The 14,000-nt window shown below is 49.0% G+C and overlaps 1 protein-coding gene across 5 annotated transcripts in view; it reads right to left on the bottom strand.

The window, feature by feature from the left end:
* Nucleotides 1–14,000, bottom strand: part of LHX2 (LIM homeobox 2) — a 50,578-nt gene that overhangs the window by 13,310 nt on the left and 23,268 nt on the right. Inside the window, exons 1-3 of one of the 5 annotated variants that reach the window (XM_075112148.1) lie at nucleotides 7,086–7,798; nucleotides 4,143–4,348; nucleotides 3,024–3,406 (exon numbers count right to left, since the gene is read on the bottom strand). In XM_075112148.1, coding sequence (XP_074968249.1) covers nucleotides 3,024–3,406; nucleotides 4,143–4,348; nucleotides 7,086–7,310 — 814 coding nt within the window. In that variant the 5' untranslated portion in view covers nucleotides 7,311–7,798. Of the gene's footprint in view, nucleotides 1–3,023; nucleotides 3,407–4,142; nucleotides 4,349–6,644; nucleotides 7,799–14,000 lie in introns of those variants that run through there. The other 4 variants (XM_075112150.1, XM_075112152.1, XM_075112153.1 and 1 more) reach the window with 4 other exon arrangements.

Below are 14,000 nucleotides of genomic sequence, written 5' to 3'. Positions count from 1 at the left end.
GCAGCGGGGCCGGCGCCCCAGCAGCCTCCGGTCCCCCGGCAACCCCACCCCCACCCCTCAGCCCGCTCCCCGCCCGCCGAGGGCGTCTGTCCGTCTCGGTGTTTAGTCCCCTTCTCACCGAGCCACGGTGAGCTGCCGCCAGCCGAGGAAGGAAGCCTTCCTCCATACCTTCGCCGTGCGCAGACTGCGGGCGTTTCATCAGCTCGCGGCGCCCCGAGTCTGCGCAACGCGTCTGTCGTTTTCGAGGATATTTTAGTGTCCTCGTGTTAAAGACAGGCGAGATACAAACGGATAAACCAGAGCAGGCTGTGGGAGGTTTGGAGTCTAATTCACAAAGGGAGTATTCAGAATTCTTTACAGGTGCTTCTGTGTTCAGCAAGCTTTCAGCCATTGATTTACTGACCTAAAAAAACCCATCAAACTCCATTCCAACAAGTGAAAGAAGAAATTACGATCACAGGAACATACTTTAAAAAAAAATATCTTTTTGAAGTTTCAGCATCCTTCTAAGCTATTTTCCACTTGTCAGGCTCCATCCACATCTAAAACCCATCACCCCCGTGCAAACGGAGCCCAGTTTAAGTAGGGAAGAAAAAAGAAAGTCAGTCCAATTCTGTCGCAGATGAGTGTTTGGTGCAGTTTACGAAATCATCCCAGTCTCAGCCCTGCCTAAATTCACGGGTCCCCCTTTTCCCACCACCTCCGGGTGCAGATTTATTTACACAAAGTGTTCTACACAAATTACCACAACGGATCCCCTCGGAGGACACTATGGTGCGGTTCTGAGAAGGAAATGACAATCTCCATGAAAAATAAAGAGAGAAACTAACCCGCTTTTAAACGGTTTCCCTTTAAAGGGCGCAAAATCGAAGGCTTTGCAATAATTTACTAGTTTGAAATTTTACATCAACGGGCAACCTGGTCTGATTTCCAAGATCAATGGCACTTCTCATCGTATAAATTAGTCGATTAATGGTTTAGTAAATAGTTAAGTAGCTAAATAGTTTAAGCAAAGAAGCCAAAGGTTCCTTAAGGAAGATCTCTTAAGCTTCAATTACAGGCTCTAAACAAAAATTAAAAGACAAAAAAATCTGAGGGCGATTATTTTGAAAACGAATTTTAAAAACCCCAGTTAAGGAGGGATTATTTGGGAAGGCAGGGAGCAGCAAGGCTTTCTCAGGCTCTGCTCCCACCCGGACAGATGCCGCTGGTTCAGTTTACAGGTCCTTTGAATCTGAACATCTGCCCTGCACAGGGAGACAGCGGAAGGACAATTAAAATCTAATCCCCCTCAAAAGGAGACGTTTTTAAAAGGGCAAGATGCGTGTTTTATGTATGTTTTAAAGCTCAGCTGTGCCTCGTGAGAACACTACAAACACCTCTCGTCAACCTCCGCCACTGGGACTACTACCTATTTTTGTGCTATTTCCAAATTATTCAGCAATTAGTTAAACCAATAATAACCGGCAATTTTGCTCCGGCGGTGCGTTTGCCAGGGAGAGATGCGCCTTTTCTCCCTGCCATTTTCAGCGCAAACCACTCAATTTCGTCGCTGTTGTTGCATTGTCTTTAGGCGCAAAACACGCGCAGCCTCATCCTCCCAACACCGTCGCCTCCCCCCCACCCTCGCCCCCTCTCCTCAACCTCGGGTACTGGCAAGTCCCCGGTACAGCCCGAGACCCCCACCACCACCCCACTTTCCCCGGGTGTCCTCCGCGCATCTTCCCCACCACGCCCCCGCCACTGTTTGCGGGGCCGGCGCGCCCGGAGCTGCGGCTCGCAATGAACCGCACAAACTTGGCCTTTGCCTAACGCCCTGCCCGGGGTAAAAATAAAGGTTAAAGGCAAATCTACGCCCTACGTGACATGCCTGAACTTCGTAGATTAAGAAAAGAAAACGTGCCCGAGACAGCGGGTGGTGCAGCGGTGCTGAAGCAGGGCAGGGAAAGAGCCGAACCGGTTTCGTCTCCAAGGTCTAACGGGGCGGCTGAGCGCGCAGTTCAGCTCAGAGAAACCCGACCCTGGAGTAAACCCTACCTCCGCCTTGAATTATTCTAATAAAAATCAAGATCTAAGAATTTTCCTTTGTCCAAACGGTTTTCCCCGTTGCACGCAGGGAGCAGCAGGACCCTGCGATCGGAGCCATTGTGGTGGGCACTTACACGGACACAGACGAGCGAGAGAAGGGGGGAAGCAGGGATGGGGGGGGAGGGAACGGAGACTGCTCCAATTCCTTTGCCTGTGAAATTACGGTGCTGGGCTGGTGGGGAGGTTACACGCGGAAACGCATCAGAAAGTTTGGAGCTCGGTGTAGAGAGCCCGGAGGACAGAGCTTCTGCAGGGACCGCAGGCTTGCGGCTGCCGCCCGCTCCGCGCCCCCTCTGCTCGCAGCTCAGGGGCAGGGGCTGCCGCCCGGGGCCCCCAGGGCTTACAGGGGGATGCCTGGGCTTTCCCGACCCTCCTCCGAGCCGCATCTGACGGACAAAACTCCACCCGACCTCGCCGCGGCACGGGCAGACCGGAGGAGGCTGCCGCAGCCACCTGCAGCCCCTGCCCGGGCTCCGCCAGCCCCGCGCCCCGCCGCTCTGCGGGGAGAGACGCCTCCTTCTTTCCCCTCTTTCTCCCTTTCCTTCCAAATCTCTGAGGTGCGAGAGCTCAGGACGGGGGCAGAACCATTCACCCACCGGCAGCCTGTGAGAGCGGAGCTACTAAAGAAAATTCACAGCTCTCTGAAGTGCTAACTTACAATCTCTGGTTTCCAGATTTTATTTCAGGCTACGCTCCCCCTTCTCCCCCTCCTTAACCAGATGACCTTGCTTCAAAACATTTTATTTCCAGCTGAAGTGAAAAACGCTAACATATTAGCTTCTGTAATTGCAGTTTGACAGCACTTGATCTCAATAATTATGCTGCAGCTAAACTATTATTAACGGTTTAAGCTAAAATAAACGGAAATCCCCCTTTGGAAGCAAACAGAAACAAACCGTTTGAATCGTTCTGGGGGGGAGATGGGGGTCTCCTACCTGCATTGTAGGCTGCCAGATCCGCCCCAGGCCCTGGGCTCTTCCTTTTCCTGGGTCTCCCCTTCTGGACAGTCCCCACGCCGTTGTAATAAGGCAGTCCCAAAGTGTTGGCAGAGCCCGCTCCCAACGCCGGGCCCTTCCCAGCGGCTACATCCGAGTGATTGAAATGCACCTGGTACTCCCCCTGGATGAGAGTCTCGAAATGGAGGCGGCAGTACACCAGATTGTCCTTCATCCCAAAGTGATCGCCGGTGGTCAGCATCTTGTTGCAAGTGGTGCAAGTGAAGCAGTTTAAGTGATATACCAAATCCCTGGCCCTCATGACCATCTCGGAGGCAGAAATCCCCAGGTGACATCTCGCACATCTCTGCACCGAAAACCTCCTGCAAAACAGAACGGCCAGAGGAGACGGTGAGAGGCGCATCCCCCCCCCCCCCACCCCCCCGCCCCTTCGTCGGGCCCGCCCGGAGGGCGGCAGAGGGAGAGGGGCTGCGGGGCCCGGGGCGTTTGCGGGGCGGCTCCGCGGGAGGAACCGGGCGGGCACCGCGGGTACCACGGCCCGGGGGGCTCCGTCCCGCCTCCCCCCTGGCAGCGCAGCTCCCACCCGCCAAACGAACTGACACCCCCCCTTCCCGTCCCGCAAAGCTCCCCGCGGCCCCGGAGGCGGCTCCGGGCCCCACGCACGGCCCTGGCCCACGCGGGAGGCCCCGCAGCCGGCTGGGCTGACAGGGTGCCCGGGACTGGGCCCCGCAGCCCTGCGGAGGTGCGGGCAAGCCCTCCCCACGGGTGAGGGTGCCGTGCCCTGCGTGCCCAGGGCGGGGAACACGCTTGGCTCCCCTTGGCCATTCCATCACCCTTCGCAGCCCAAGGGGCCAGGGTGGGGGGACACACGCCTGCTTGCAGCCCCCGGCCGGCTGGGGGTGAGCCGTGTCCCACTCCCATGCACGGGTCCATCCCTACAGTAAGCCTCCCTCTCCGGTGGGAGGCTTTAGGAGCCCACAGCCTGCCCCACGGGGACCCTGTGCCCACGGGGACCCTCTGCAGCTCCTTCAGGATGGGGTTTGCAGCGCGGGGGGGTGCGGGCAGGTCCCCCCCTCCCGGGCTGGGGGCAGGCTGTACCTGTAGTAGTCCTCCTTGCAGTAAATGCTCCCGTCCTTGCTGAAGCAGGTGAGCTCGGACTCCAGGTTGAGTTTACATTCACAGCACTTCAGGCAGCGCATGTGCCACTGTTTATCCACAGCCAGGAGGTAATAACGGTCGGAGATTTTCCCCCCGCAGCCGGCGCACAGGGCAGCCCGGTCACTGCTGATGGAAGGCATGGTCTGCTGGGGGAAAACAATTACAGACCGTTAGCGAGAGGGAGAAACCCCTGTGCGCGACTGGGTTCCCCCCTCCCCCTGGCCGGGCCGGCCGGGCTCCTCCGCTCCCTCTCAGGGCTTGGCAGGCGCGAAGCGGGGGAGAGGGGAGGGGGACAGGGGAGGATGGAGGAGCGGGGGAGAGGGGCAGGGAGCGGGGGAGAGGGCTCCCAGCCCGGCCACCCCGACCTGCCTCCTCCGCCCGGGTCCCCTGGGTCCCGCAGCATCCCACCTCCGCGGGAGGAGCGGGGGAGGAAGGCGAGACAGGAAGAAAAACACCCTGGGTTTTAGAGAAGGCGTCCAGATGAGACCCAGGTTTGTTTGGGTTTTTTCCGTCTTTTTTTTTTTTTTTTGTCTGGATTTCCCAGTCCCAGCACCAGAAAAGATGCTGTTCAAAAACCAGGCGAACTAACCACGGAGTAGGACAAATCGGAGAGAGTTAAATTTTAAAATTTATTATTACGAATATACTGCATAGTTAATGTTCTGCGAGTGCGGGGATGCGGAGCGTGTCTGCGGGTGCATTTGCCTGGCTATAAATTTCGGAAGGGATCCCGACCGAGCCCGCAGCAGGCGCAGGGTGCGGGCAGGGCGCTCTCTGCAAGCTGGTTCCAGACACCGCGGTTCAGCCCTGCTGTGGCCCAAAGAGCTAAAGGCATCAAACTGCAGAGGAGACGGGCGCTGCCGAATCCGAGGTGCAGAATGTTTGATCAGGAAAACGAAATAGTGGGAAACGGGTGGGAAAGAAAGTGGGGAAAAACCAACAGAGCACTTTAGATTACGCTGGGATAAAGTTGGAAGCAATAAAACTAAATGTAACCCCTATATAATTTAATAGTTTAGTGTCAAATCGCAATCCAATCGAAACCCTGCAAAAAACAAATACACACATATTCTGTCAACTTCTACCAAAAGAAGGGAGAGGGAAGAAGCTGGGCCGCCGTTTGCGCGGGGCCGCGCCCGGAGGAGGCTCGGGCTCAGGCTCGCCCCGCGCCCCCCGCACCCGGCCCCGCGCAGGAGAACCCGGACGGGCTTTTCCAGATGTGACAAACAGGCAGTTTGTTTTCATTTGGGGGGGGGGGGGGGGAGGGGGGGAAGGGGGTGAGGGGGGGAAGTTGTTTGTGTACTTTCGCCTCCTCTAGAGCCCCGAGTCCTTGCGCAAAGCAAAAGACAGAACAGCTAATGGGGAGAAACTGAAGCTATTTTTCCAGCAACTGCTGGCCCGATTCCTTTCACCCAGCACTTGCAGAGATCAAGAAATCCCATCGCTCCGAGCACCACTGTTCGCACTACACCAGTCCCACTCCCAGCACTACAAATAAATAAAATTCTGGCTCCGCATCGGTATGTGATCCACGCAAGCCCCCCGACGGCTTATTTCTTTAAGGCATTAACCGAACCGTGACTGGGGACCGGTTTATAACCGAAGTAGCTTCTTGTAAATCCACTTAAATGAAATGCGATTTTTCTGCTTTGCTTTTCCGGTAACAAAAATATTCTGAGATCCAGAAATGGTATTTAAGGATCCAGTGTTCTATACCACTATTTATTATATACACGTGTGTATGCATATACATTAGAGATATATATAAAAGTATCATGCCACAATATTTATTCCAGGAAAGATAATTTGATATTGTTTAATTATACGGAGAAATATCAACTTTTGCAAAGAAAACCCAAACCGTTTAGATCAGAAACCACGTTCCACCCTTAGAGTATAAAGGCTGTTTTTTTCAGCCAGTATTTCGGGATCAAACCCTCTCACTGTCACCTTTAAGCAAATCTCTACATCGCATTACGAGAAATAACACATACTGACGAAGTCTGAAAACCCGAGAACAGATCTCCTCCCTGCATGCGCCCATATCAGCTCACAAGACAGCGTTTACCCAAAGTACGGGATCATTTCACCTCAGAATTACCATTTCTTAACAAAAAAAGTAGCATACATAAAACGTTGAACCAGCATACTTCAGAAATCTCTTCCACTTTGGTAGCTTAACTCTGGTTAAAAGGATGCATCTTTTTATTGTCTAAATGTATTAATACACAAGTACTACGCATCAGCAGACAGGAGATAAAAAGTGGTAAAGTTATAAAAATGTGCATCCATCCATCCCCCTGAAACACCTCCTAGTGCAGTTTGCAAACCCAGCCTCCACATATATTACAATTATTTGGAAATAAAAAAAATTAAAGGCACTCGAGTTCGGGTTTTTTGTTCATAAATGCTACAACGACCGCCTCAGCGTAGATGTCCTACCTGAAAAATAACAGAGAATTGGATTCTTTGGTGTATGTGTTTCCATCCTGCAGACAAAAAAATGCGCCGTGCCAAAGCGTTATCTGTGTAAAAGCATACTTTGCCTCTTCCTAAAAACTTTGGAAGGCCGGACAGGCTGGGGGAAGGGAGGGAGTTCTTGGACGCTACCAAAAGGCTGGTCTAGCTTTCTGTTTCCTCGCACGAGCAGTACCGTTCATTTCACCCAAGCTTTACTATTACTATGCATATTATTAATAATTAACAGTTTCATGCCTTTCCCCACGGTGTTATTTAATCTTTTGGGGTGCCTTTATGCTTAATTTTCTTCTGATTTAGCACACGTTTCCCCCCGATCTGTTATTTTAAGGGAAAAGCTGTATCTTTGAGGGGTTTATTATGTTTAGGGGGGTTGAACGACTCTCCCATTCCTTCGCCTCCTACCGTTTCGGTCTCTCCCCTGTCTATAGCCGAGCTGATGGCCGGTGCTTCGCTTTTGGTTCTCCGATCCATCTCGTCGATGACCCCGTGCATCTCCGAGCCGGACAGGCTGTGGAAAAGCATCGCTGAGGAAGCGGAGGAGGAGGCCCCGAGTTGCTGCTGCTGACAGTTGTCGGGGTCCCTGCAGGAGCCCAGAACTTGCATTAACCGGAGCCCTCCCCCATGCATCTAGCACGGCCGTCCCGTCTCTCCTCGGGTCCGGGCGTCTCAGCCCGGCACAGATCTCCGGAGCGCAGCGCAGGCACTGATCCGAGCTTTCGAGGGGACGGGGTGCAGAAAAGGCGGGCGAAGCGGGTAAGGGAGAGGGGATAACTGGCGGTGTGGGCTTCGGGGCTTAGAAGCTAGTCTGTTGCGCGGCCCCGGCACATCCCTCTAGGAGGCTTCTTCAGTGCAGGGCTCATTGCCCCAGGTGCAGTCCCAGGCTTTATGCTCTGGCCCAGATGGCGGAAGGCTGGGCAGGTTTACGGTTGGATTAATAAAGATTAATAAATAATAGAAATATAAAAAATTAAACCATCTTCGGTGAAAAATAAATAAAAAAATAATAAGGACAAGCCCCCTACATCGTACTGTGCGAGATGTAGAGGAGGAAAGCAAGGGAAAGGGAGGCTGGTGCCGCAAGGACGACGGGGCGGCTGCCCACCGCACGCACTCACGGTCCGGAGGGCTGGCAGCGGCGGCGGCAGCTCGGGGGCAAAGTTTGCTCCTTCCCCCGCTCCTCCCCCAGCCCGCCGGAGCTCATTGGGAAAAGAAAAAGCCGAGGGGAAGGAGGAAGGAGTTGGAGGGGCACCAGGTGGGACGGACACGGGGCGGCCCCCCTGCCTCGCCTCTCTCCTCGCCTCTCCCGCCGCGGTAGGGTGGGGTGCGGGGGGAGCGGAGCCGCAGCCCGCCCGGTGCCGCCCGCCCGCCCGGCGCTGCCCGCCGCGCCTCTGCAGCCCGGCCGCCGCGCGAGGCTCCGCGCCTTTTCTACAGCCCCTCTGACATCATGTCCTGCCCCGCCGCCATTGGCTGCCGCCGCGCCCGGGCCCGCCGGCATGTGCTCGGGGCCGGGAGGCGCGGGGCCGCCGCGCGCCCTGCCCGCGCTGCCCCGCCCCGCCCCGCCCGGCCGCGCCTGGCCCCGCCCGGTCCCGCACAGCCCCGCACAGCCCGCTCCGGCCCCGGCGCCCCGCCAGCGGCCCCCCGGAGCGCTGCTAGGGCCCGCTCCCCGCCGCGGGGAGGTTTGCGTTTGCCACCCGCTGACGGGCAGCCACGCGTCTCGCCTCGGAGCAACAAAGAGGCTATCGGGGGTGGGGGGTGGGCGGAAACGCCCCCCAGCGCGGGAGAACGAGCGGGTCAAAAGTTTGTTCACGCGCCGAGATGATGAACCGTTTCTCAGTAGTTGAGTGCACCCAACGGCGCCCCAAGGCCAACATGCGCCGGCAGAGTGCAAGAATTTGTGTCGTTTGAGTGCGCGAAGCCTCCCACGGGCCGAGGCCTCCACTGCCCTCGTTTCCCAGCGGGCTGTAAGGAAAGCGGGCCGGGAAGGGCTCCGCACTGGCGGAGAAGCTTCAGGAAGTCTCCAGAAAAGACAGAGAGTGCACAGGGAAACTCTCAGTGATGTCTAAATACTGAGCCAGAAGGCGGGTAGTTGGAAAGGACTAATTAGTATCAAAGATGTCAAATATCGCACTTCTAATTATATTAGAAAAGGTAGCACAAAGGAAAGAAAATCTGAACACACATCTGAGATCAGGAGACCGGCTGCCTCAAACCATTACGTCACTCAGCGCGTCACTGTTAGGCGGTGGTTTCTGACGTAGTGATTTGCCTCTCACGGGTTTCGTACAGTTAAGACGATCTTTGCTAAAATTGGAATTACTCTGTTCCTAGTCCAGCTTTGCTGGTTTTATGTGTTCCCTGCTTACAGTAATCTGGGCTTTTTATCATCACTCTGTTGGGATTGTTCGGCGTAGTTTGATACATTTGCATGTCACAGAACAAAGTGTCTCCTGTTGAAATGCGTATGGAATAGCCGCGAGACCCCTAAAGAAACCATGCAGAAGGCGAGCTGATTTGGCATTATGGGAACTATCCAAGGACTGTCCTAAAGTCACACCTTGGAAACAATGGCAGCTTGTGTTTTAGTTCAGATTAGGATTCCGCAATAGAGTTAGTGGAGCTGTATAGTATTGATCTTTATAAAACAATCTTTCGCTTCCTCCGATAAATTGCAAGACATTTCCAACACTGTCTGCGATGGGAGATTTGCCTCCAGAGACATGGGCTACCGCTCACTGGACCCCCAGTACGGCACCATGGAACACCGCTGCGGTGTGCTGTGCTTCAGCCATTTGCTGTAGGCATCCTTATCTACAGCCGCCTCCTGTGCCGGCCTTACGCATTTTAATACCAGTTTAAGCCCCTATCACGTAACTCATTACAAACATTTTGCAGTTAAGAAAGGTCACGGATTCGTACGCTCTGGCTGGCATCGCTAATTATCAAAAAGATTTTATATATTTTGTGGAATTAAAACACAGTATTTTCTGTCACAGTGTTGCCCAAGAGGTGGGACCCAATAATACCAATAGCACATTAAAAAGGTATGGCGTGACCTCCAGTTCACAGGCTATCTCCGATTATCTCCTTAATGGATATACAAACACAAGAAGACATCCAACCCTTGCTACCAAAACACAAGGAGAGCAACAGAATGTAAACACAAAGCTGCTAATGTACACACTGACACATGAATGACATTTACATTGTTCAGAATAAAATCCAGGATATTCTTGAATAATGAGCAACGGAAAAATTGCGAGAGCAAAATGATCTCTAGAATCAAACTCTCGCTTGAAATGAGAGTTTTTTCATTTAAAAAAAAACAGTACAGCTAATAATAAAGTCTTTTAACCTGTATTTTGTTATAGGTGACAGGTGAACAAATCACAGGTCTTGAGTTTCTCTACCCTGCCTCTCTTGGTAACGTCATCTCCAGTACCATCTGCTACCTACCAGACAAACAGACCAACCACATAATGAGGTACCAGCTTCCACCCAGCTACCGTGACTAAATCAGAACAAAAGATTCAACGCCTCCTTCAACAAAGGAACACAAGTCTAAGCTGTCTTTGCTAATTGCTGGGTTTCAGGTTGTCTGTTACCGATTTTAAGTGAGCTACAAACTTCCATCAAATGCTTATAGCTGTTGGATAAAGGTACTAAGAATAAAAGATAAATGGAAGCAAAAGGTAAGAGAGAAGAGAAGAAAGCTTAGAAAATAAGTAACTACTTATGGTAATTTAAACGCTGTGGAATAATATAAACATGAAAGACCAGGGGGCAGAGTGATTGATATCTCATATGTTTTCGATGCCCCTACGGTTATTAGACTGCGATATATGGGAACATACAATAAACTATGAATTAAAATGTAATTGTAGCTTCAGGCATCTTCTTCATTGTCTGCTGTGGTGTTATGTCTTCATGCACCGTGATTGACAAGGTGTAATTAATCATCTTACTCAGTTGTAAATATGGGCACCCTTCACAGTAGGCATCAGGAAGTGTGTACCAGCAAAGGAAGCAATAGTTGACGCTGATATACCATTAAATCAAAATCAGAACGCTTCTATGTTCAGAAATGTGTGTTTGGTGTGATGCTGTTATCATTTATTTCTAAAATACTGTACCAACAGATTTACTTGATTTGCAAGTTAACTACAACATTAACTGGTTTTATTTATTTTGTCTCTTCTTCATTTTTATAGGCAATGATGTTGTTCTCCTAAAATGTGAGACAGTTTGCTTCTTGTCAGCAAGTGGAGCTCAGCTCAGCTCTTCATCTCCCCGAGTTGCTGGAGACAGACTAGCATGCTTCAGATTCAGTTGCTCTAGAGACTGACTTGAAATGATTCAGGGAAATCATTACTCCCTTCAGACACCACTTTTTGCACTTCTTATATATCGAGTTAGACACTTCAGGTCGTTTTAAAGTGAAGGAGAATAATGAAATAATCTTATTAAGAAACACTACTCAGTTTAAAAATAGGACGTTTCTTGTGACAAACGCTGTCCCCTACCTGTAAATTAACATATTTTTCAAGGTTTTTTTCAGTCTTCCAAGGCAAGAAACATTTTATATCTGTTTCTTTTTCTAAATGATTGCTATCCGTATCCAGTTAGTGCAAAAATGGTGTATGAGTCAGAGGAAATTTAAGTGGTTTGTCTCAGGAAAATTTGGCGGTATGCATTTTTTTGACGCACATAGAGCTGCTGAATGAATAATTGGCAACCTATTTAATGTCCTTTGCTTTAAAGCTGTCTAGTACATTTGCTGTTTAAAAAAATGTCTTTCAAAGCTGTTAAATATGTAACAAAAAGAGGTTGCTATCACCATTCTGACATGAACAAAGCCATACTGTGAGCTGCCTGAGGTACTTCCAGCATGGTATTAATTACAAACACAATAATAAATGAAAATTTGCAAAGTTCTCAAATTCCATTTCTTTGCAATACCAGCTGACGATGTTTTATACAAGCATGCAGTAAAAAAAAAAAAAAACAGTCCAGGAATTAGCTAGTAAATACTGCCTAAGCCAAGCGTTCTGGGGAGAGCAGGGAATCTGTTGGATCTGTAATTTCACCATTTACCCCGGAATGGGTAAGATCTCTGGCTGTCTCAGAAGCAAACCGAGCTTAAAACGGTAGCGCACTTTCAAGAAGATGATCGACTAAGAATGTGCTTTATTTTGATTTGAAAAACTGTCAATCATAGATAAAAAAGACCAAATAATAGTATTATATAATATTAGCTAATTGTATTGGTCTGGTAAACCAGGAGTATGCAGGAAAGATAAATAATGCGGTTGAAAAGGAAGATATTGGGAATGTTTTGCCCAGATGTTGTGTTGAAATTGTTTGTCACTGGTACAAGCTGTAGATTTCAGATAAAACCACAAGCGTGTGTCTATAGATGTGAGAGAGAAATAAGGTGCCCGTGATCTTACGTATTCCAGTTTATATAGCCACAGCTATTTAAACAATTCCAAAACTGCCTCTACGGGTGTCGAAGAGGGAGGGAAATCTTCAACCACATGATCTTCTCTCCAGAGTCCTGTTAAATCCACTGAACTTAAAACAGAACAAGAAGTGTGAAATATGGGTTTGAACATGTTATGTCAGAAATGTAAAGGTTGGAAGCCTTTTTAGTAACCGATATTAATATTGTATTAAATGTTATGAAAAGGTAGGTGTTGGAGAGAAGGGCTGGGCTCATGTGCAGTTTTGTCAAGGTTTTTATCTGTGATTATGATTCCAGATGTATCTGTTCCCTGAGGAGAAAAATGAAGTAAAGTTGGCATGTGACATGTGTTTTAAGGTGTTTGGCACAGTTTCCCAAAGTGATGACAAAATGTTCATTTTTATTACAGTGAATTGGTAAAGAAAATACGATTCTGAAGGTCAGTAGCTGCATATTTAAGGTAGCTTCCAAGTTTTATTTTGGGGAATATAGATTTTTGGTGGCGTGTTTAGATCTGATTGGCTGACTTGAGCATCTACCATAGTAAATAATTTAAAGAGAATAATTTTTACAATAATTTAAAAAATCTATTTAGTACAGACTAATCTTTTTCCTCTACAGTCAGAGCTCAGATAAGTGCAATAAGATTCTCTGCAGGAACGCTTTTTTAGTGTAAATGGACAGGTTTGTTTTGTTTTGTTTTGTTTTTTAAGCGAAGTGAGGAAGGTGATTTTTCGGTGAAAACTATTTTGTCTAAATGCACATTAAGAGTTCAGATCAGAAAGTCCCCTATGGCTACCCAGCTCCCCTTCCCTCTTCCCTCCAAACCCCTTCTGTGTGTAATAGTATCAGTAATTCCATGCTGACAGCAGGGCACCCAGGGCTACATTACCAGGCAAACACTCACTCATAAACATTTTACAAGTTCAATATCAACCAATCCCGGAGGTTGGGGAGGCTGCCCTGATTGGGTATATCAGGGATTTGGTAAACATGGCTACATAACAAAAATAAGGTTTGTAGAGAAAGAGCCCAATCGTATTGCCTCCTTTGAATAATCAGAGCCTAAGAATATGATTAATTCCATACTTCAGAAGTAAACTTCCACAGCTCTGTATCCATCTGCAAATATTCAGAGTGATGTGCTCAATACATTCCTTTCTGTTCTACAACCACATTTCTTTGTGAATTTAACCACATCAGAAAGCACTTCAGATTTCTAACACAAATATTAGATGCATTTAATGTAAGGAAGCTTCCTTTATTGGAGGTGATTTGGAACATTTTGTATTTTATAGGTATATTTAAGAGGTTAGCAGTAGGGGGGAATCGTCTGTGGAAAATCTGTCTACAGCTGAAATTTTTAGATGCAGAAGTGTTGCTGAAATGCCTAATACATTCACATTCTTTTGTTAAGTAGCTTATAGGGCTATCCTCTTAGCTACCAGATACCCCTCCTTCCCCCCGCAAGTAAAATATCTCCTTTTTTTCCTGTTTGTTATTTTCAAGAGCATATACTTGTTTTTATTTTTTGTGTGCAATTAGAAGATTTTCATTCTCAAGGGCTTTACTTCTTTATCTATAATTTTGTTGTTCTTTTTCAGTAATCTGCAACTTTATCTTTAGTACACGCACGTGAAGCGTACAGACCCTCATTTGCTAGTAAATCATTGATAATGATATACAACTTTTCACAGATTAATTTTCCATGGGGCAATTTTTCTCCAAAGGTTAAGGTATTTTACAATACAATTTAGAAATCTGTTTTTAAAGTCCTTGTGTTTATATTTCAAATTTAGAACCCTATTTATACTTCAGTAAAAGAAAAAAAAAATATGGAGAGTTTGGAAATTAGA

The sequence above is a fragment of the Phalacrocorax aristotelis genome, chromosome 17 (genome assembly GCF_949628215.1).
Source record: "Phalacrocorax aristotelis chromosome 17, bGulAri2.1, whole genome shotgun sequence".
Taxonomy (NCBI): Eukaryota; Metazoa; Chordata; class Aves; order Suliformes; family Phalacrocoracidae; genus Phalacrocorax; species Phalacrocorax aristotelis.
Note: the sequence above shows the minus strand (reverse complement) of the source record. Positions and strands in the feature narration are given on the sequence as shown.